The sequence below is a fragment of the Vombatus ursinus genome, unplaced genomic scaffold (genome assembly GCF_900497805.2).
Source record: "Vombatus ursinus unplaced genomic scaffold, bare-nosed wombat genome assembly UNPS02014794.1, whole genome shotgun sequence".
NCBI lineage: Eukaryota > Metazoa > Chordata > Mammalia > Diprotodontia > Vombatidae > Vombatus > Vombatus ursinus.
In genome coordinates, this window is record NW_020954572.1 from 21,550,037 (window position 1) to 21,567,229 (window position 17,193).

Here is a 17,193-nt window from a genome sequence, read left to right on the forward strand (position 1 = left end):
AAGTTCTTTGTTCATGTTTAGATCTTCAGTGTGGGACTTTAAGTTGGCCAGAAAGGATTTGGTGTCTATTTTGGAGGGCTTTCCCATTTCAGGGCAACTTAAAAGGTCTTTTGTAATCATCACAGTGTGACTAGCTGTCAATTCCATTTGATTTTCATCTGAGAAGATGACTGTTTGATCATTTCCATACTTTTTTTCATGAATAGGCTCCATATCTGAGCCCTGTAATAAAAGCAAAAAACAACAAATTAGTGTTTGGTTGTATATACTAAAGGCTTTACATCTTTCATATCTATAATACCAAGGTGATATTTTAATGTATGAGCCTCAAAGAACAGAGGAAGGAAAAAAAAACATATTACATGCTTACTATGTGCTAGGTACTGTGCTAAGTGCTAGTAATACATATACAAGCAAAGTCCCTGCCCTTAAGGAACTTACAGTCTAATGAAATTGTGAAGTGAATTGTTACAAATAAAATGATGATTCATAACATGTGGAATGTACTATAAACAAATTGCATCTTCAATAATGATTAGAATCAGATGGCAATTGTTAGTCACATGGCATCTTATTTTACTAAAGGATTTTCTCTATGAAATTCGAATTGTTCTACTGTTAATAATGTTTATCCCATTCATTAACAAGAATGTCAAAATGTTTTCAAGTGTCATTTGGAATAAGTAGTCTGATACAGTATTGAAAAAAGTGAAGTGAACATCAGTTGACATTGAACCTCATCTACATACCCATAGAAACCAATCCAATATATACTCCATTTTGGGGAGAGGTCCAGGCAGACTAATCTTCATTGTCCTCTGAGCTATGCTTCTGACTTTCTGGACCTGAATATTATGCTTCACCAGTAGTCTCATCCTATAACCTCCCTCTGTACCTGGGGCCTACTCACCTTGGAACATCCATTCACCATGTTGGCTTCTTCCTCTCTTCTCTCAAATAACTTATTTGTACAGTGCTTAATTAGCACAGGGCTGGCAAAAAAGGCACTTAATACATGCTTGTTTCTTTGCTCCCTCCCTCCCTTCCATTGGTGAGTTCCCCTCAAGTCTTCCATCTGGGGAGGGGCCCAGGCTGGTCAACCTTTATTCCCCTTCTGGTTCTGTTTCTGACCTTTGATACCATGGGTACCTTTTCCTTCTCACCTTCTTCCCTTCCTTTCACCTTCCTTTTGTATGTTGTCTTCAACACACTGGACTGTCTTTTTTTTTTTTTTGTTCTTGCTTGCATTTGCATCCCTAGCACTTAGTAGAGAGTCTGGCACATAGTAAGGGCTTAATAAATGCTTTTTCTCTTGCTGAGCTCTAGAGTTGTAAGTGCAGGAAAAGGATCCAATCTGAGTAGTATTAGGTTATTCTGTCCTTCATTTAGACACACATTCCTAGGGCTGGAGCCAAACCAAAGTAGATTATGGGGTTGCAAGAGAATACAAACAAATGTTCACTTCACTTCACTTATTCCATTTCATATTATCTATAGTTAAACAGTCAATGGAAAACACAAAACTCTCAGAGAAAATCGTAAGTATAAACCATCTAGTTTGTAAAATTATTTTCAAAAGACAGGTGAAAAATGTAGGAACATTACTGCTTCAAAATTATATGAGGTATAAAAATTACTGATACATAACTTATATAAAGTAGTCTATTATTCAAGTCATGAGACAGAATATTTTATAGATAACTGGAGAAAAGCCAGACAGAAGTGGAAGAAAAAGCAACATATGAACATGTTATCATGACTTACAGCCATTTTGTCATAGCACCAAATTCACATATATAGCATAGAGAGTTCCTACTTTCTAGAGCAGAGGTGTCAAACTGCCAGTTAGGCCAGAAGCAGATTAAAATGTATTGTAAAATGTTTAACAAAATAAATAAAAACACAATATAACATAGATAATGCTAATTTGTGGTTTTCTAGTTCAATATGTAGTCTGCAGGAGTCTATTTTATTAGAACTGAACACCACTGCTATAGAGGGTAGGAAAAATTTTTGCTTAACTTTCTTTATTCAACATAAAACAATGCTCTAAGCCTGCTAAGAACATAATAAATCCTATGTGAATGCAGATTATACCAAATTTGCCAATGTGGTTTTCTGCTTTTTGAGCCTTTGGAAATAACTCCCAAAATGCTCATCCAAAACAATTCAAAATCAAATTTCTGCACATAAAGCACCAAAAGGTGACATGATCTGGGGGAAGAAAAACTGGGAAAATGAGAAGAACTCATCCTGTCTATAACACTAAATCTCACAACTCCTATATGTGATATAAATTTTAGATTTATATTTTCACAGGAATTAAAGAATCTTGGTGCTGGAAGGGCCTTAGAAATCAACTAGGCCAACTCTCTTATTCTGTAGTTGAGGATACTGAGGCTCAGAGAGGTTATTTTCCCAAGTTCATACAACGAGTTAATGGCAGAACTAGGACACAGGCTGGTAGTCTTTTAACTATACCATACTTCCTCACTTGCCTCTAGAGGGTAGGAACAAGTTTTGCTTAACATTTTTCTTTTTTCTTTTTCCCTGCTTAGGCAATAGGGATTAAGTGACTTGCCCAAAGTCTCACAGCTACTAAGTATCAAGTATCTGAGGTGGAATTTGAACTCAGGTCCTCCTGTCTCCAAGGTTGGACCTCTATCCACTGCACCACCTAGCTGCCCCTTGCTTAACTTTTCTCAATGCAAAACAATTTTCTAGGACTGCAATGACCTTAATAAATTCTGAGCGATATCTTACTAATTCACCTTAAAAAATTAAAAAAAAAATACAAATTAATTTCAGTTAACAGAAATGAAAGTAAGAATTTTTCCAAAATATAAAAGACATCGTGTTAGTGAAGAACTAAATCTCACTTACATCAAGAATAGTCATCAATGTAGGCAACGTGTTTTTATTATTTTCCCCCCAAGGACTTGGCACTAATATAGGCACTATCAAACACAAGTATGTCTATGTGGAGAAGACTATTTAAGAAAGACCCTCTCAGTAAAATGTATATTTATAGTTGGAAAGGATACAGTATAAATTAACTCTCAGCAAAAACAATAGCAATCACTCAAAAACATGAGTCTATAATTCAGTGCAATCTAACATTGTAGAAGTATATTTGGTAAGAATTAAAATGTTCTTACTCAAAAGATGTGTGGAGGGTTCATTCTTTTTTTAAGCAATAGACAGGTTATGTTGTAAATACTAACTGGATCTGTGTATCTTAATAATCTGCTCAGAAGAAAAACTGCTATTGTATTTCCCTAAGAAGAGACTAAAAAATGGACTAATGATTTACCACCACATAACATGCTGTATTGTGATGGATCAATGGCACTATTATTTTATGGGGCTTCTTTTTCAAATCTAGAATACTTAGCAATGGTTTTATTCTTGGGGGAAAGGCTTCCATACATTCACCCTCCTGCCACCTAAAGTTCTATAAATAATGGAGTTAACAGTTAAAAGTTTGAGCAAATTTCAAATATGAAAATATCTTCACACATTTATACCTTTTGCTGCTGCAACTGGACCTGAATAGGAGCACGAAGCAGTGTTTCCATTCCTACAGAGAAGAATAAAAAGGAATGCTAGTCAATGGTTCCATGTTCTAAGAATTCAATTTAACAAACATGCTATGCTACAGATACAAAGGCAGTTCATGCTTTTAAAGTGTTTACACATTACTAAGGCAGATATAATACGTACACAGATAAGTAAAGTACAAGGTGAGGAGGGAGAAAGCATTAACAAATGGGGGATCAAAGAAAGCTTCACATAGGAGGGGGTACATTTCCTATGCCTCATTTTACAGATGGAAAAACTGAGGTTCAGGAATAAGAAACTATTTGCCCACAATCAAACAGCTAGTAAATGTCCAGGATGGGACTCAATCAGGTCCTGTGACACCAAATCCAGGCTCTTTCCCCTTACCATTTTGCCTCTTTCTTTTTCCTATTTTCTATCATGGTAGTGTAGAAAGGAGTCAGGGGGTAGGGTCAGGGAGCAGTGTGGAGGAAGGCCCAGCCAGGACTTTAAGCCTAAAATCTTATTCCTATTATCTGTGATTGTTCTTTCCTCTAATCTCTCTTGCCTCCCACACTGTGCCATCTCCATTATCTTATAGTTTGAAATCTCCCTCCTTTATAATTTCCTGTCTTAACTTCTCCCTTACTACCCCAAAACCTATACTTCATATTTACTACAATCTCCAGGCTCTCTTCTTCCAGACTATTAATGCTGTTTTGGCCTACTTTCCTTTCTTTACAATCTAGACTCTTTAATTGACCAATTCAAAGAAACATTGTCCTCAACCCTGGACTCTCTTGGCCACATTGCCTACCACTGTCATTCACATTCTGCCAACACTCAACTCTGGATCACCCCTATTATCTGCCTTCTCTACTAGTACTCCTATGCTGCTGAATTCCAATGGAGAATATCATGCAACCATATCTATTAAAAATTTATGTAATATAATCCCAGTTTCCTGCAGGGATATTCTGAACTTTCTCCTGTCTTCTCAATCTTTTACCTCTTAACTTTACAAAGAAAACCTTTCTTGCTTCTGTCATTCCTTCAACATCCTATGGTAGGCAGGCAGATCTTCTGCATGCTTTGGTCTACAAGAAATCTCATCTTCTTTCAGAAAGTGAGCCTTCTCCAGTCAGAATTAGATGCCATAATGGGATGGCCCCCATCCAAGACAGCTTAAGTCTGTGACTCTGTGTCTTGACTTCGGTAATGAGATATATTCTATTGGTTACTAACATATTAATTTGGATACTAAAAGCTTTACATAAAAATGAACAATCAGTTTTCACAAAGACCTTGTTTTCAGAACCAGGCCCAGTTTGCATGCCAAAATGTACTGTTCATAGTTAATTTCAAAATTCTCTATTTCTCCTCCATTTCACTGCCAAACTCCTAGAAAAGGCCTCTACCTTTTCTTCACCATCTCCTATATACTGTTTCCATTCAGATTTTCTTGTTTCTTTACAAAGAAAAGAGACTGAGCTCCCTCCTTTCACTTGCTTGACACCTTGAAATCCTCTACATAGACTCTCATTTGTTTCTCTTTTGCTCCAGTCTCTGAGGAAGAAGTCTTCTTGCCAAGGATGACTCTTGATCTCATTGCTCCTAGTATCTTCCCTGAACTTATTCCATCAATCACTCCTCTTCCCTCTCATCTTTAATGTCTCCTTATCTACTGGCTTTTTTCCTGACACCTAAAGACATCCCTAGTCTTGAAAAACCTTCACTTAGTCCTGTCATTCCCTCCAGCTATTGTCCTATATCTATTCTCCCTTTCACTGCCAAATTAAAAAGTTGCCATCATCTTTCTTACCTCTCCTTTCTTTATTTTCTAATATTTTTTCCCAATTACATTTAAAAACAATTTTTTACATTCATTTTTAAAAGTTTGAGTTCCAAATACTCTCCCTGTCCTCTCCCTTCCTTGAGAAGGCAAGCAATTTGATATAGTTTATGCATGTGCAGTCATGCAAAAATATTTCCATATTAGTCATGTTGTGAAAGAAAACAAAAAATAAAGAAAAAATATAATTTGATTTGCATTCAGACTCCATCAGTTCTTTCTGAGCAGATGGATAGCATTTTTTATCACAAGTCCTTCAGAATTGTCTTGGATCATTGTATTGCTGAGAATAGCTAAGTTATCCACAGTTAATGACTATACAATATTGATGTTACTGCATACAGTGTTCTCCTGGTTCTGCTCATTTTACTTTGCATCAGTTCATATAAGTCTTTCCAGGTTTTTCTGAGAGCATCCTGCTCATCATTTCTTATAACAAAATAGTATTCCATCACAATCATATGCCACAACTTGCTCATTCCCTAACTGATGGATATCCCTCAATTTCTAATTCTTGGTACCACCAAAAGAGTTGCTATCAATATTTTTGTATATAAAGGCCCTTTTCCTTTTTATTTTTGATCTCTTTGGAATACAGATCTAGAAGTGGTATTTCTGGGTCAAAGGTTTTATAGTCTCTTGGGCATAGTTCCAAATTGTTCCCCAGAATGGTTAAATCAGTTCATAACTCAACAGTGCATTAGTGTCTCAATTTTCCCACATCCCCTCCAACATTTGTCATGATGGCCAATCTGATAGGTGAGAGATAGTACCTCAGAGTTGTTTTAATTTGCATTTTCTTAATCAATAGTGATTTGGAGCATTTTTTCATATGAACATAGCTTTGACTATTTCATCTGAAAACTGCATTTAGGAATGACTTGTAATTAATTGTACAATGACTTGTACAATTTGACTCAGTTCTCTATATATATTTGAGAAATGAGGCATTTATCAGAGAAAGGTGGTGTAAATATTTTTCAGTTATGATTACTGCGTATTTCCCTCAATTCAATTTTCCCCATTTATCCTACTCTTTCTCCTTTTACCCTGTCCACCCTTGAAAATGTTCTTCTTTTGACTACCACCTCTCCCATCTTTCTCAATTTGTCCCCTTCTATCAGCTCCAACCTCACTCTACCCCGCTTGTCATTCTTTTATGAACTTCCTCTCCTACTTTCCTGTAGGGCAAGATAGATTTCTATACCCAACTATGTGTGTATGTTATTCCCTCTTTGAGCCAATTCTGATGCAAGTATCTTTCCCTCCTCTATAAAAGTTCTTTTATGCCTCTTTTATGTGAGATAATTTACCCCATTCTATCTCTCCCTTCCCCCTTCTCCCAGTGCATTCCTTTTTCTCACTCCTTAATTTTATTTTTTTTTAAGATTATCATTCTCATCAATATTCAGCTCATACCCATGCACTCTGTCGATGTATACTCCTAATTGCCCTAGTAACAATAAAGTTCTTAGGAATTACAAGTATCATCTTTCCATGTGAGAATGTAAAAAGTTTAACCTTACTGAATCTGTTATGATTTAACTTTTTATGCTCGTATTCTCATATTCGAAAATCAAATTTTCTATTCAGCTCTGATCTTTGCATCAGGAAAGCTTGAAAGACTTCAATTTCATTGAATATCCATTTTATTCCCCCTGAAGGATAATACTCAGTTTTGCTAGGCAGATTATTCTTGGTTGCAATCCTAGCTCCTTGCCCTCCAGAATATCATATTCCAAGTCTTCTGATCCTATAATGTAGAAGCTGCTAAATCTGGTGTCATCCTGACTGTGGATCCACAATATCTGAATTGTTTCCTTCTGGCTGCTTGCAATATTTTGTCTTTGACCTGGGAGCTCTGGAATTCGGTTATAATATTCCTGGGAGTTTTCATTTTGGGATCTCTTTTAGGAGGTAATAGTAGATTCTTTCAATTTCTGTTTTACCCTCTGGTTCTAGACTATCAGGGCAGGTTTCTTTGATGATTTCTTGAAAGATAGTATCTTGGCTCTCTCGCGCTCTTTTTTTTTTATCATGGCTTTTCAAGCAGTGTAACAATTCTTAAATTATCTCTCCTCGATCTATTTTCTAGGTCAGTTGCTCTTCCAATGTGATATTTCACATTGTCTTCTATTTTTTCATTCTTTTGATTGTTTATTTCTTGATGTCTCATGAAGTTATCAGCTCCCACTTGCCCAATTCTGATTTTTATTTTCTTCAGTGAACTTTTGTACCTCCTTTTCTATTTCTTCAATGAATTATTCTATGTGTTTTTCCATGTGGCCAATTCTACTTTTTAAGGAGTCCTCTTCAGTGGATTTTTGTGCCTCTTTTACTATTTGGCCATTTCTACTTTTTAAAGTGTTATTTTCTACAGTACTTTTTTTTTGTGCCTCCTTTATCAAACTATTGACTATTTTCATGATTTTCTTGCATTACTCTAATTTCATTTCCCAATTTTTCCTCAATCTCTTTATTTGATTTTTAAAATCCTTTTTGAGCTCTTCTAGAAATTCTTTTGAGGGCCTGAGACCAATTCACATTTTTCTTTGAGGTTCTGGATGTAACAGTTTTGACTTTGTTGTCTTCTTCTGAGTTTGTGTGTTGATCTTCCCGTTACCATAGTTAACTTCTTACAGTCAGGTTCTTTTTTGTTGTTTGCTGATTTTTCCAGCCTATTTCTTGACTTTTAACTTAAAGCTGAACTTTGCTCCCCAGGTGGAGGGGACACTGCCCCAAGCTTTAAGTTTTTTGTGCAACTGTTTTCAGAACCATTTGGGGAATCTTTAAGTTTTCAGTTCTTCCAAGGTTTTATGATCTAAGGAGTTGTGTTTACTACTCTCCTGGCCTGTGCCCTGGTCTGTGAGTGACCATAAGCGCTTTTTTTTTGTCCTGGGACTATGACCAGGGTCCCTGTGCCCCCGTAGCTGCAAGCTGTTGGGTGCTAGCGCTCCTACTTGTTCTGGGGCTATATCCGTACACGGGCAATACAACACAGTCCTGCCCCCCAGTGCCAGCAAGGGATCCCTGTAATCCTCCTTCTAACCAATTGTATGACCCACTTACCATCTTGGGCTGAGAGCTCCAGAAGCCGCTTCTGCTAATTCAGTTGCCCCCAAGATCTGCTGCTGGCTTTCTTGGACATCGCCTGTGCTGCACTGCACTCTGCTCTCACTCCAATGAGACAGACCTTTCCTGCCAACTCTCTTAGTTGTCTTGGGTTAGAAAATTATTTCATCCTGTCCTTTCTGGGTTCTGCACCTCCAGATTTTATTTTATTATATTTTTTGGACCAGATTTGATTTTGAGGTATAATTTTTAAGCTGTTTAGAGGGGAATTTGGGAGAGCTCAGACAAGTCCCTGCCTTTTCTCTGCCATCTTGGCACCACACCACCCCCTATCTTCCTTCATTTCCAATTTAACTTTGACTCTCCTACTCAACTGAAACTGTATTCTCCAAAGGTTACCAATGATCTCCTAACTTCTAAATCTGCCTTTTAATTTCATTTTAATATTTCTTGTCTCATGGAGTCATTGGTTTCTATTTGGTCTATTCTAATTTTTAGGGAGTTTGCTGCTTAGGGAAGGTCTGGCATCTCTCATGCCAAGCTGCCCTTTCCAATTTTTTCTTCCAGTGCATTAATTTTTTTTCATCTTTTTTCATTAAGTGCTCTCATTTCATTTATAAAATCTTTTTTTTTTTTTTAAACTTTGGCTTCATCTCTTCCAGGAATTCTAGTTGAACAAGTGCCTAAAGTGTGTGTATTTGGCTTTTTTGAACCTTTGCTTGTAGATGTTTTGGAGTCATTCTTTTCTTCTGAGTTTGTGTCTTGAGTATCCCTGTAACCATAAAACTTTCTATTGTGGGGTATTTTTTTATTTATTTGCTTATTCTGTTCTACTTCCTGGTTTAAGACTTGATATTAGGCCAAACTCTGTATACTTCTGGAGGAAATGTCTGAACTGGTCCTGTTGCTGTTTAGGGGAGTATTGAGTATTGTTCTAGTATTGTATCCCAGGGAGGGATAAGGCTGGGGACTGTAAGCATTTAGTGCTCCCAAAATGGTTTGATGTAAGGTAAAGTTTCATCATTGCATCACTTGATCTGAGCTTTACAAGTTCCTGGCCTGAATTCTGGTCTGAGTGGTAGTACACTGCTGCTGGACTGTCACTATCAGCCAACTCAGAAGCCCTACTGATTCAAATTGCTAGAACTGTAGACCTCCCTTTGGTCTTGGATTCCTGCCCTGGTTACTCCTCTACAGCTTTCAGATTGGGCCAGAAGTCAGAATTAAGACCCCATTCTGCTCCTGGGATCTGAGCCAAACTGTTTGCTTCTGAACTTGTTCCTAAATGTGCTTTTCTCAGCACACCTTTTGGGGTCTGTGGTGTGATCACTCTCGACCTATGAATGCCATCCCTCAGTGCTGGTCCCCTCCTCAGTCAACCCTGGATCTGTGGCACAGAACTGAGTAATGGGCACAAAGCTGACAATTGTCTTGATGCCTTTGTATGGGTCTGTGACCCTTTCCCTTGCCCTAGTATACAGCCTCTCCCTGAGCACTGGAGTGCTCTTGATCAGATCCCATTCCCAACGCCCACAGACCTCTTCTCTTTCTCCCTATGTCAATCTAGGCTGGAAAAATAACTCACTGCAACTTTTTCTTAAGATTTCCCAAAAAGGATTCAGTTTGGTGTTTTTTCTAGGTCTGTTTGTAGGAGTTTGAGGGAGAGAGCTTCCTGTATTGTTCTTGCTACTCCACCATCTTTGCTCTACTTCTTTTTTTTGGGGGGGGGGGGGCCCTAGGCAATGGGATTAAGTGACCTGCCCAGGGTCACACAGCTAGTGAGTGTTATGTGTCTGAGACCGGATTTGAACTCAGGTCTTCCTGAATCCAAGGCCGGTGCTCTATCCACTGCACCACTTAGCTGTCCCTGCTCTACTTCTTAACTGCTAAATCTCTTAGCTAAATTTTCTCGGTCTTCACTCTTTGACCTCTCAGCAGCTTCCACCTGGGTGCTCTATCCTTTCGAATCTTTTTGGATTCTCATATATACTCCTTCATAGCAACAAGATTCAAGATACTTCAAAAGCTGCCACCTCAAAGAAAAGGAAACGATAGGGGTCTGATCAGTTGGGGAATGGCTGAACAAAATATAGTACATGAACAGCATTACTGTAAGATGATCAGCTGTGAACGACTTAGTTATTCTCAGCAATACTACGATCCAAGACAGCTCTGAAAGACTTATGCTGAAACACACTCTCCATCTACAAAGAAAGAACTGATGGTGTCTGAATACAGATTGAAGCATACTTTTTTTTTAAACTTTATTTTTCTGAGTTGTTTTTTTTTGTCTGTTTCTTTCACAACATGACTATTATGGATCTATTTGCATGACTACATATGTATAACCTATATAGAACTGCATGCCTTCTCAACAAGGGTGGAAGGGGAGGGAGGAAGGGAGAATTTGGAACTTAAAGTTTTAACAATGAATGTTAAAAGTTGTTTTTACATGTAACTGGAGAAAAATTTTTTTAAAAATTATATAGTTTCAATGTGAAGAATGAAACATTTTTGAACATGTTCAACTAGGGATTTGTTTTGCTTGATTATGCATATCTGTTACAAAGGTTTTGTTTTTCTTTCTCAATTAGGGAAGGGAGGAAATGTGAGGTAGAAAAACTAAATGTAGATTGGGGAGAAAAAAAAACCCACCTTGAGCCACTTATCCCTTTACCTCTTTCCTCGCATCTCTGGGACTAGATGCACATGACAGAAAGAAGGAAGGGTCATATTTTATTCAAGTGACTATGTCCTTATGTGTGCCTGCTCCCCTTGTTATTGCTAGGAAATTCTAACACATGCTTCTTTTTATCTATTTATCCATTACTTCCCAATGCTCACTACATTTTAACTCACTAGCTGAACCTTTACTTCCTTTTCTCCTCCATTCAGAAACTGGCCAGTAAGTGAAAATGAATGGGAAACTATTCCCATTGAGAAGGCAATAGATGGGAGAAAGCAGAAGCAAAGCAAAAAGTAGGAGAAAAAAGTCCAACCAAGTACACATTTCCACACTCATTGGATTTTAAAGTACAGGTTGGATTACGAGGTTTTACTTCATGCACAACAAACTGGAAAAGATAATAAAAGATCTGAACAGTCAATGTTATAAAGGCTGAGGAAAGAAAGGTGCACTACAAATAGTAGGTGAACTGCTCTGGAAAGTAATTTGGAATTGTGCCAACAAAGTAACCTTAATATCTACACCCTTAGACCCAGAACATTACTATGCCATAAAGAAATAATGAATATGAAGGATCCAGAAAAGCATAAAAAATGTATACGAATTGATGCAGAGTAAAGTAAGCAGAATGAGAAAATCAATACACAAAATGGCTACAATAATGCAAATGGAAAGAAAAAAATGATGAGAGTAAGATTCACTCATTCCCTCTCACCTCCCCTGCTTCCCCTCCACTGTAAGTTTTTTTTGTCTGTTTTATGTGACATAATTTTTTATGTGAGAAGATAAATTTTATGTGAGATAATCCTCATTCTACCTCTCCCTTTCTCCTTCTCCCAGTACATTCTTCTCTCACCACTTAATTTTCTTTTTTAGATATCATCCCTTCATATTCAACTCACCCTGTGCCCTCTGTCTATATATATATACACACACACACATATATATATATATATTCTCTCCTACTACCCTAATAATGAGAAAGGTCTCAATCATTTTTCCATGTAAGAATGTAAACAGTTCCACTTTAATAAGTGTCTTATGATTTCTCTTTCCTGTTTACCTTTTCATGCTTCTCTTGAGTCCTGTATTTGAAAGTCAATTTTTCTATTTAGCTCTGGCTTCTCAAGAACGCATTAAACTCTTCTATGTCATTGAATATCAATTTTTTCCCTTCATTGATTACATGCAGTTTTGCTGGGTAGGTGATTCTTGGTTGTAATCCTAGCTCCTTTGCCTTCCAGAATATCATATTCCAAGCCCTCTGATTCCTTAATATAGAAGCTGCTAAATCTTGTGCTATCTTGATTGTGTTTCCACAGCACTTGAATTGTTTCTTTCTGGCTGCTTGCAATATTTTCTCCTTGACCTGGGAACTCTAGAATTTGGCTATAATATTCCTGGGAGTTTTCCTTTTGGGATCTCTTTCAGGAGGTGATTGATGGATTATTTCAATTTCTATTTTACCCTCTGGTTCAAGAATATCAGGGCAGTTTTCCTTAATTTCTTGAAGGATGATGTCTAGGCTCTTTTTTCATTCTTTTGTTTTGTTTTATAATTTCTTGATTTTTCATAAAATCATTAGTTTCTATTCACTCCATTTTAATTTTTAAGGAATTATTTTCCTTAGTGAGCTTTTGGACTTCCTTTTCCATTTGGCCAATTCTGCTTTTTAAGGCATTCTTCTCCTCATTGGCATTTTGGACCTCTTTTGCCATTTGTTCTAGTCTATTTTTTATGGTGTTATTTTATTCAGTATTTTTTTGGGTCTCCTTTAGCAAGCTGTTGACTTGTTTTTCATGATTTTCTTGTATCACTCTCATTTTTCTTCCCAATTTTTCCTCTACTTCTCTTACTTGCTTCTCAAAATCCTTTTTGAGCTCATGGCCTGGGACCAATTCATATTTTTCTTGGAGGCTCTGGACGTAGGAGTTTTGACTTTGTTGTCTTCTTCTGGTTTGTATGTTTTGATCTTCTTTGTCACCAAAGTAAGATTCTATAGTCTGAGGTTTTGGTTTTTTTTTTTGCACTGTTTGCTCATGTTCCTAGCCAATTACTTGAAACTCTTTGTTAAGGTAGGGCTCTGTTTCCAGTGTGGAGGGTGTACTGAGCTTCAGGGGTTTTACGCAGATGTCTTCAGAGATATTTCTAGGGACCTGTAAATTTTCAATTCTTCCAAGGTGGTATGATCAAAGGCGAGATGTTTACTCTTTTCCTGGCCTGTGCTCTGGTCTATGAGTGACCACAAGCACTCTTTTCTGCCTTTGAACTGCCACCACAAGCTCCACCACGCCAGTGCTCCTCCTTGCTCCAGAACCACCACCCAGGACTGTGACCCAGATCCAAGCAGGGGCAAAGCAAGAGAATCCTGCTCAGCACCAGCAAAGAGATCCCTGCAATCCCCTTCTAATCAGTTGCTCGATACCCTGCTATCTGTGGGCTGAGAGCTCTAGAAGCAGCCACTGCCCCGGTGCTGTGCCCCCCCGCTCCTCTCTCACTAAGGTCCAACAGACCTTTCCTACTGACCTTCTAAGTTGTCTTTGGTGTTTGTGGGTGGAGAAGTCTAGAAACCACTACAGCTGTTAGTGATTCAATCCCCTGAGGCCTGCTCTGGGTTGGCTGAAGCCTGGTCTTTGCCTGTGCCCCCCAGGATGAACTGCACTCATTTCCCATCCTAGCACAATCCAGTTTTTTCTTAACAGTTTTCTTTTTTCTTTCTCTTTTTTTTTCACAGTGAATGGTTTGATGGGTAAGGGAAGATGAAGGAATATATTTTGGAAATTGAAATATGAAAACAAAGACTGTATTTATATATTTTTAATTTAAAAGAATGGGTTGGCATTACTGGTAAAGAGTGGGGAGGACAACATTTCTAGCATACAGTAGAAAAGTTTAGCTGAAGCACAAGGTGTAATATAAGATGTATCTGGAAAGGTAGGCTTTGAAATGTCAGGAAAAGTAGTTTGAACTTTTCTTGGTTAGATCAGCAGGAAGCCAATGGAAATTCTAGAATAGCAGAGTGACATAATCAGATCAGCATTGTGGGCCAGGATGATAGCCGCTCAACCACTTTATTTCTAACACCACCAACCAGGTCTGTTGTGAGCTAGTATGCAATGGAACAGATCTGAGGAATTTGAGTTAACTTTGTTCCTAGGTCTATTGAGCTGACACTCTGGGGAAGAAGTATGAAATAACTGCTGTAGGTATTAAGTAGAAGGTCTCTAAGACCTCACAAAACTTCTTTGTGGGCTGCTTTTATTTGAGGGAAAGAGAGTCACTATGTTTTTAGTAATTTTTTTTTTCATCTAAGCTCTTACGCTCCGAATGGTCCATTGAGGGGCTGTGGAAGCCCTCCCAGAATAGATGTTTAGATCCCAGAGGCATCTGGTAGTACAATGGATAGAATGCTAGACCCAGAGTCAAGAAGACCTAAGTTAAAAAATGGTCTCACACACTAGCTGTGTGTCCCTGAGCAAGTAACTTAACTTCTCTTTGCCTCACAGTTTCCTCTACTGCAAAATGGTGATAATAATATCACCTTCCGTACAGGGTTGTTGTGAGAATCAAATGAGATAATATTTGTCACAATGCTTGGAACATAGTAAGTGCAAATGCTTATTCCTTTATTCCTAGATGTGTAAAAAAGATTATTCCGGTTGAAATGTAAAGGATGGACTGAACTGCAGGAGTTGACAAATTACTGCTTGCCAGTTAAATCCAGCTTGCCATCTGTTTTGTATAGCCCCTGAGCTAAGAATGATTTTTACATTTTTGAATAAGGTTTTATTGTATTTAAAAATGTAAAAACCATTCTTAGCTTGCAGGCTGTACAAAAACAGGCAGGGGCTGGATTTGGCTCTCTCCACTCTGCATACGCTGCTTTGCTGGTTTCAACTCCAAGGAACAAGATCCTCCTTCATTTACAATCTGGTATCCCCCCACCTTCTTGCCTCCTTTTGTTTTTTTGTCTCCCCTATTAGACTGTAAGCTCCTTGAAGGCAGGGCCTGTCTTTCTTTTCATTAATTGTATCTTCAGCTTACCATAGTACTAAGCAAATAGTAGGTTTTATGTTTATTGTATTGGATTGGATTGTAATTTGCTGATGCCTGGATTGAAAGAAGGAAACAATGTAGTCAGGAAGCTATTGCAATAGTCCAAGTGAGTGGTATTGAAGACCTTTCTGTATTATGGGAAGAGAGAAAAGACAGATTTCAGAAATATTGCTGTGACAGATACCACAGGACTAGCAACTGATTGATCATATAGCTAACCAAGCCAACAAGGCACTCACACACTACCAATCCTGAACCCTCGGCAAACTTCATTATCTATCTTCTCTCCTGCCTCCAAGATGCTAAACACTAATGAAGAAGGTAATGTAATTCTGCCAACTGGATCCACTACAAATTCATATTCCTAGCCTCAACTGGGCTCTCACTGCTACTTGGCAATCCTTTAATCCATCTAATCAACTCCATAACACTTTCTGAAGAACTTGTGTCCAGAGGCCCTCCTACAAAATCCCAGAGACAAGAGAAAGTCTCAGAAAGTGATAAAAGCAGTACAGCAATGTGCAGACCAAAACAGCTCTGAGGTCCGTACTACCCTGTCCTGAAACACAACAGAAGAAGACACAGTGCTCTGAATCTCAAAGATCCAGGGGGGGCCTAACCTAGAGGGCGGAGGTAAACACAGGAACCCAGGGTAAGACATAGAAGGATCAATCAACCTATCCAAAAGCAGAGCAGAGAATGGGACCTGGCTTGGCACAAAAGCCCCAATTTAGGAATTAAAACTAGAGAGATAAGTAAGCCAAAGAAAACATTGATTAGTACAAAAAACAGAAGAGGGAATTGCAAGTAGCAATTCAAAGAAAAAAAATGGCTATTTGACAAGGACCACATGGATGCTTTCTAGCACTTAGCACAGTGCCTGGCACACAGGAAGCACTTAATAATGCTTGGTGACTGAAAGGAATCATGAAGAAGTCATAGAAGAAATGAAATAAGACATAAAAAAGATAGACAGATAGCATTTATTAATTGCCAGGCATTGTGCTAAGCTCTGGGAATACAAAAACAAGAAAACAAATCTACCTATTCCCAAGAAGCTTACATTTTAATAGCAAGAGAAAAAAACAAAACAAGGAGTTGGAAGGGGAGGGATGCTATCCATGCAGGGACAGGACAGCTGGTATGGAAGTGAAACAGACTGAAGAGGTAGCATGAAGAAAGGGAGCGGTGGCTGAGGCTCCTCAAGATGTGGTCCAGAGCAGAGACTCAACAACCAATGAGGATGTCTCAGAGATGAGTTATCCTTAGACGGGCAACACAGATGGTGAAGAGGTGGAGCAGACCAAAGAACAATCAGAAAGCAAAATGAAATAAAAGCTCTTGAGGAAAGAATTGGAAGAAGAATGAATAGCATAGCAAGGGAAGTAGTAAAACTTTTATAAGAAATGGAACCCCTGAAAACTAGCACAGAAATCAACGATTCTATGATAGTAAAAAATATTAAAGCAAAATAAAAAAGATTGAAAAATAGAAGAAAATGCAATATGTGGTATAAAAGGATTTAAAATAGGTTGAGAGATAATTTAAGAATCATTGGATTCACTTAGAAACCATGACTTAAAAAAGAAAAAAAAACTCTGTTTACAATATTTTAAGAAACTATTAATGAAAATTAACCAGATATATTAGAGCCAGAGGGCAAAGAAAGAAAGAATCCATTGTTCATCTCCTAACAGGAACCCCAAAAGGAAAAATCCCAGGATTGCTATAGCCAAAATCCATCACTTCCATTTCAAAGATAAAGTATTGCAAGCATTTACAAAGAAGCAGTTCAAGTATCAAGGAATCACAATCAAGATCACATAAGACCTGAGCTTCTACTATAAATGAGAAGATATGTTAGAATATGATATTCTAAAAGTTAAAAAACATATGCTTATAACAAAAAATAAAAAGCTAAGTGTAAGTTTACAGAGCAAAAACGTGAGTTTTTAATGGAATAGGTGACTTCTAAGCATTTTTGATG

The 17,193-nt window shown here is 37.8% G+C and overlaps 1 protein-coding gene across 1 annotated transcript in view; it reads right to left on the bottom strand.

The window, feature by feature from the left end:
* Positions 1-17,193, bottom strand: part of KNL1 (kinetochore scaffold 1) — a 108,457-nt gene that overhangs the window by 46,388 nt on the left and 44,876 nt on the right. Inside the window, 2 exon segments of the mRNA XM_027870199.1 lie at positions 14-222; positions 3,528-3,580. Of these exon segments, the coding sequence (XP_027726000.1) occupies positions 14-222; positions 3,528-3,580 (262 nt within the window).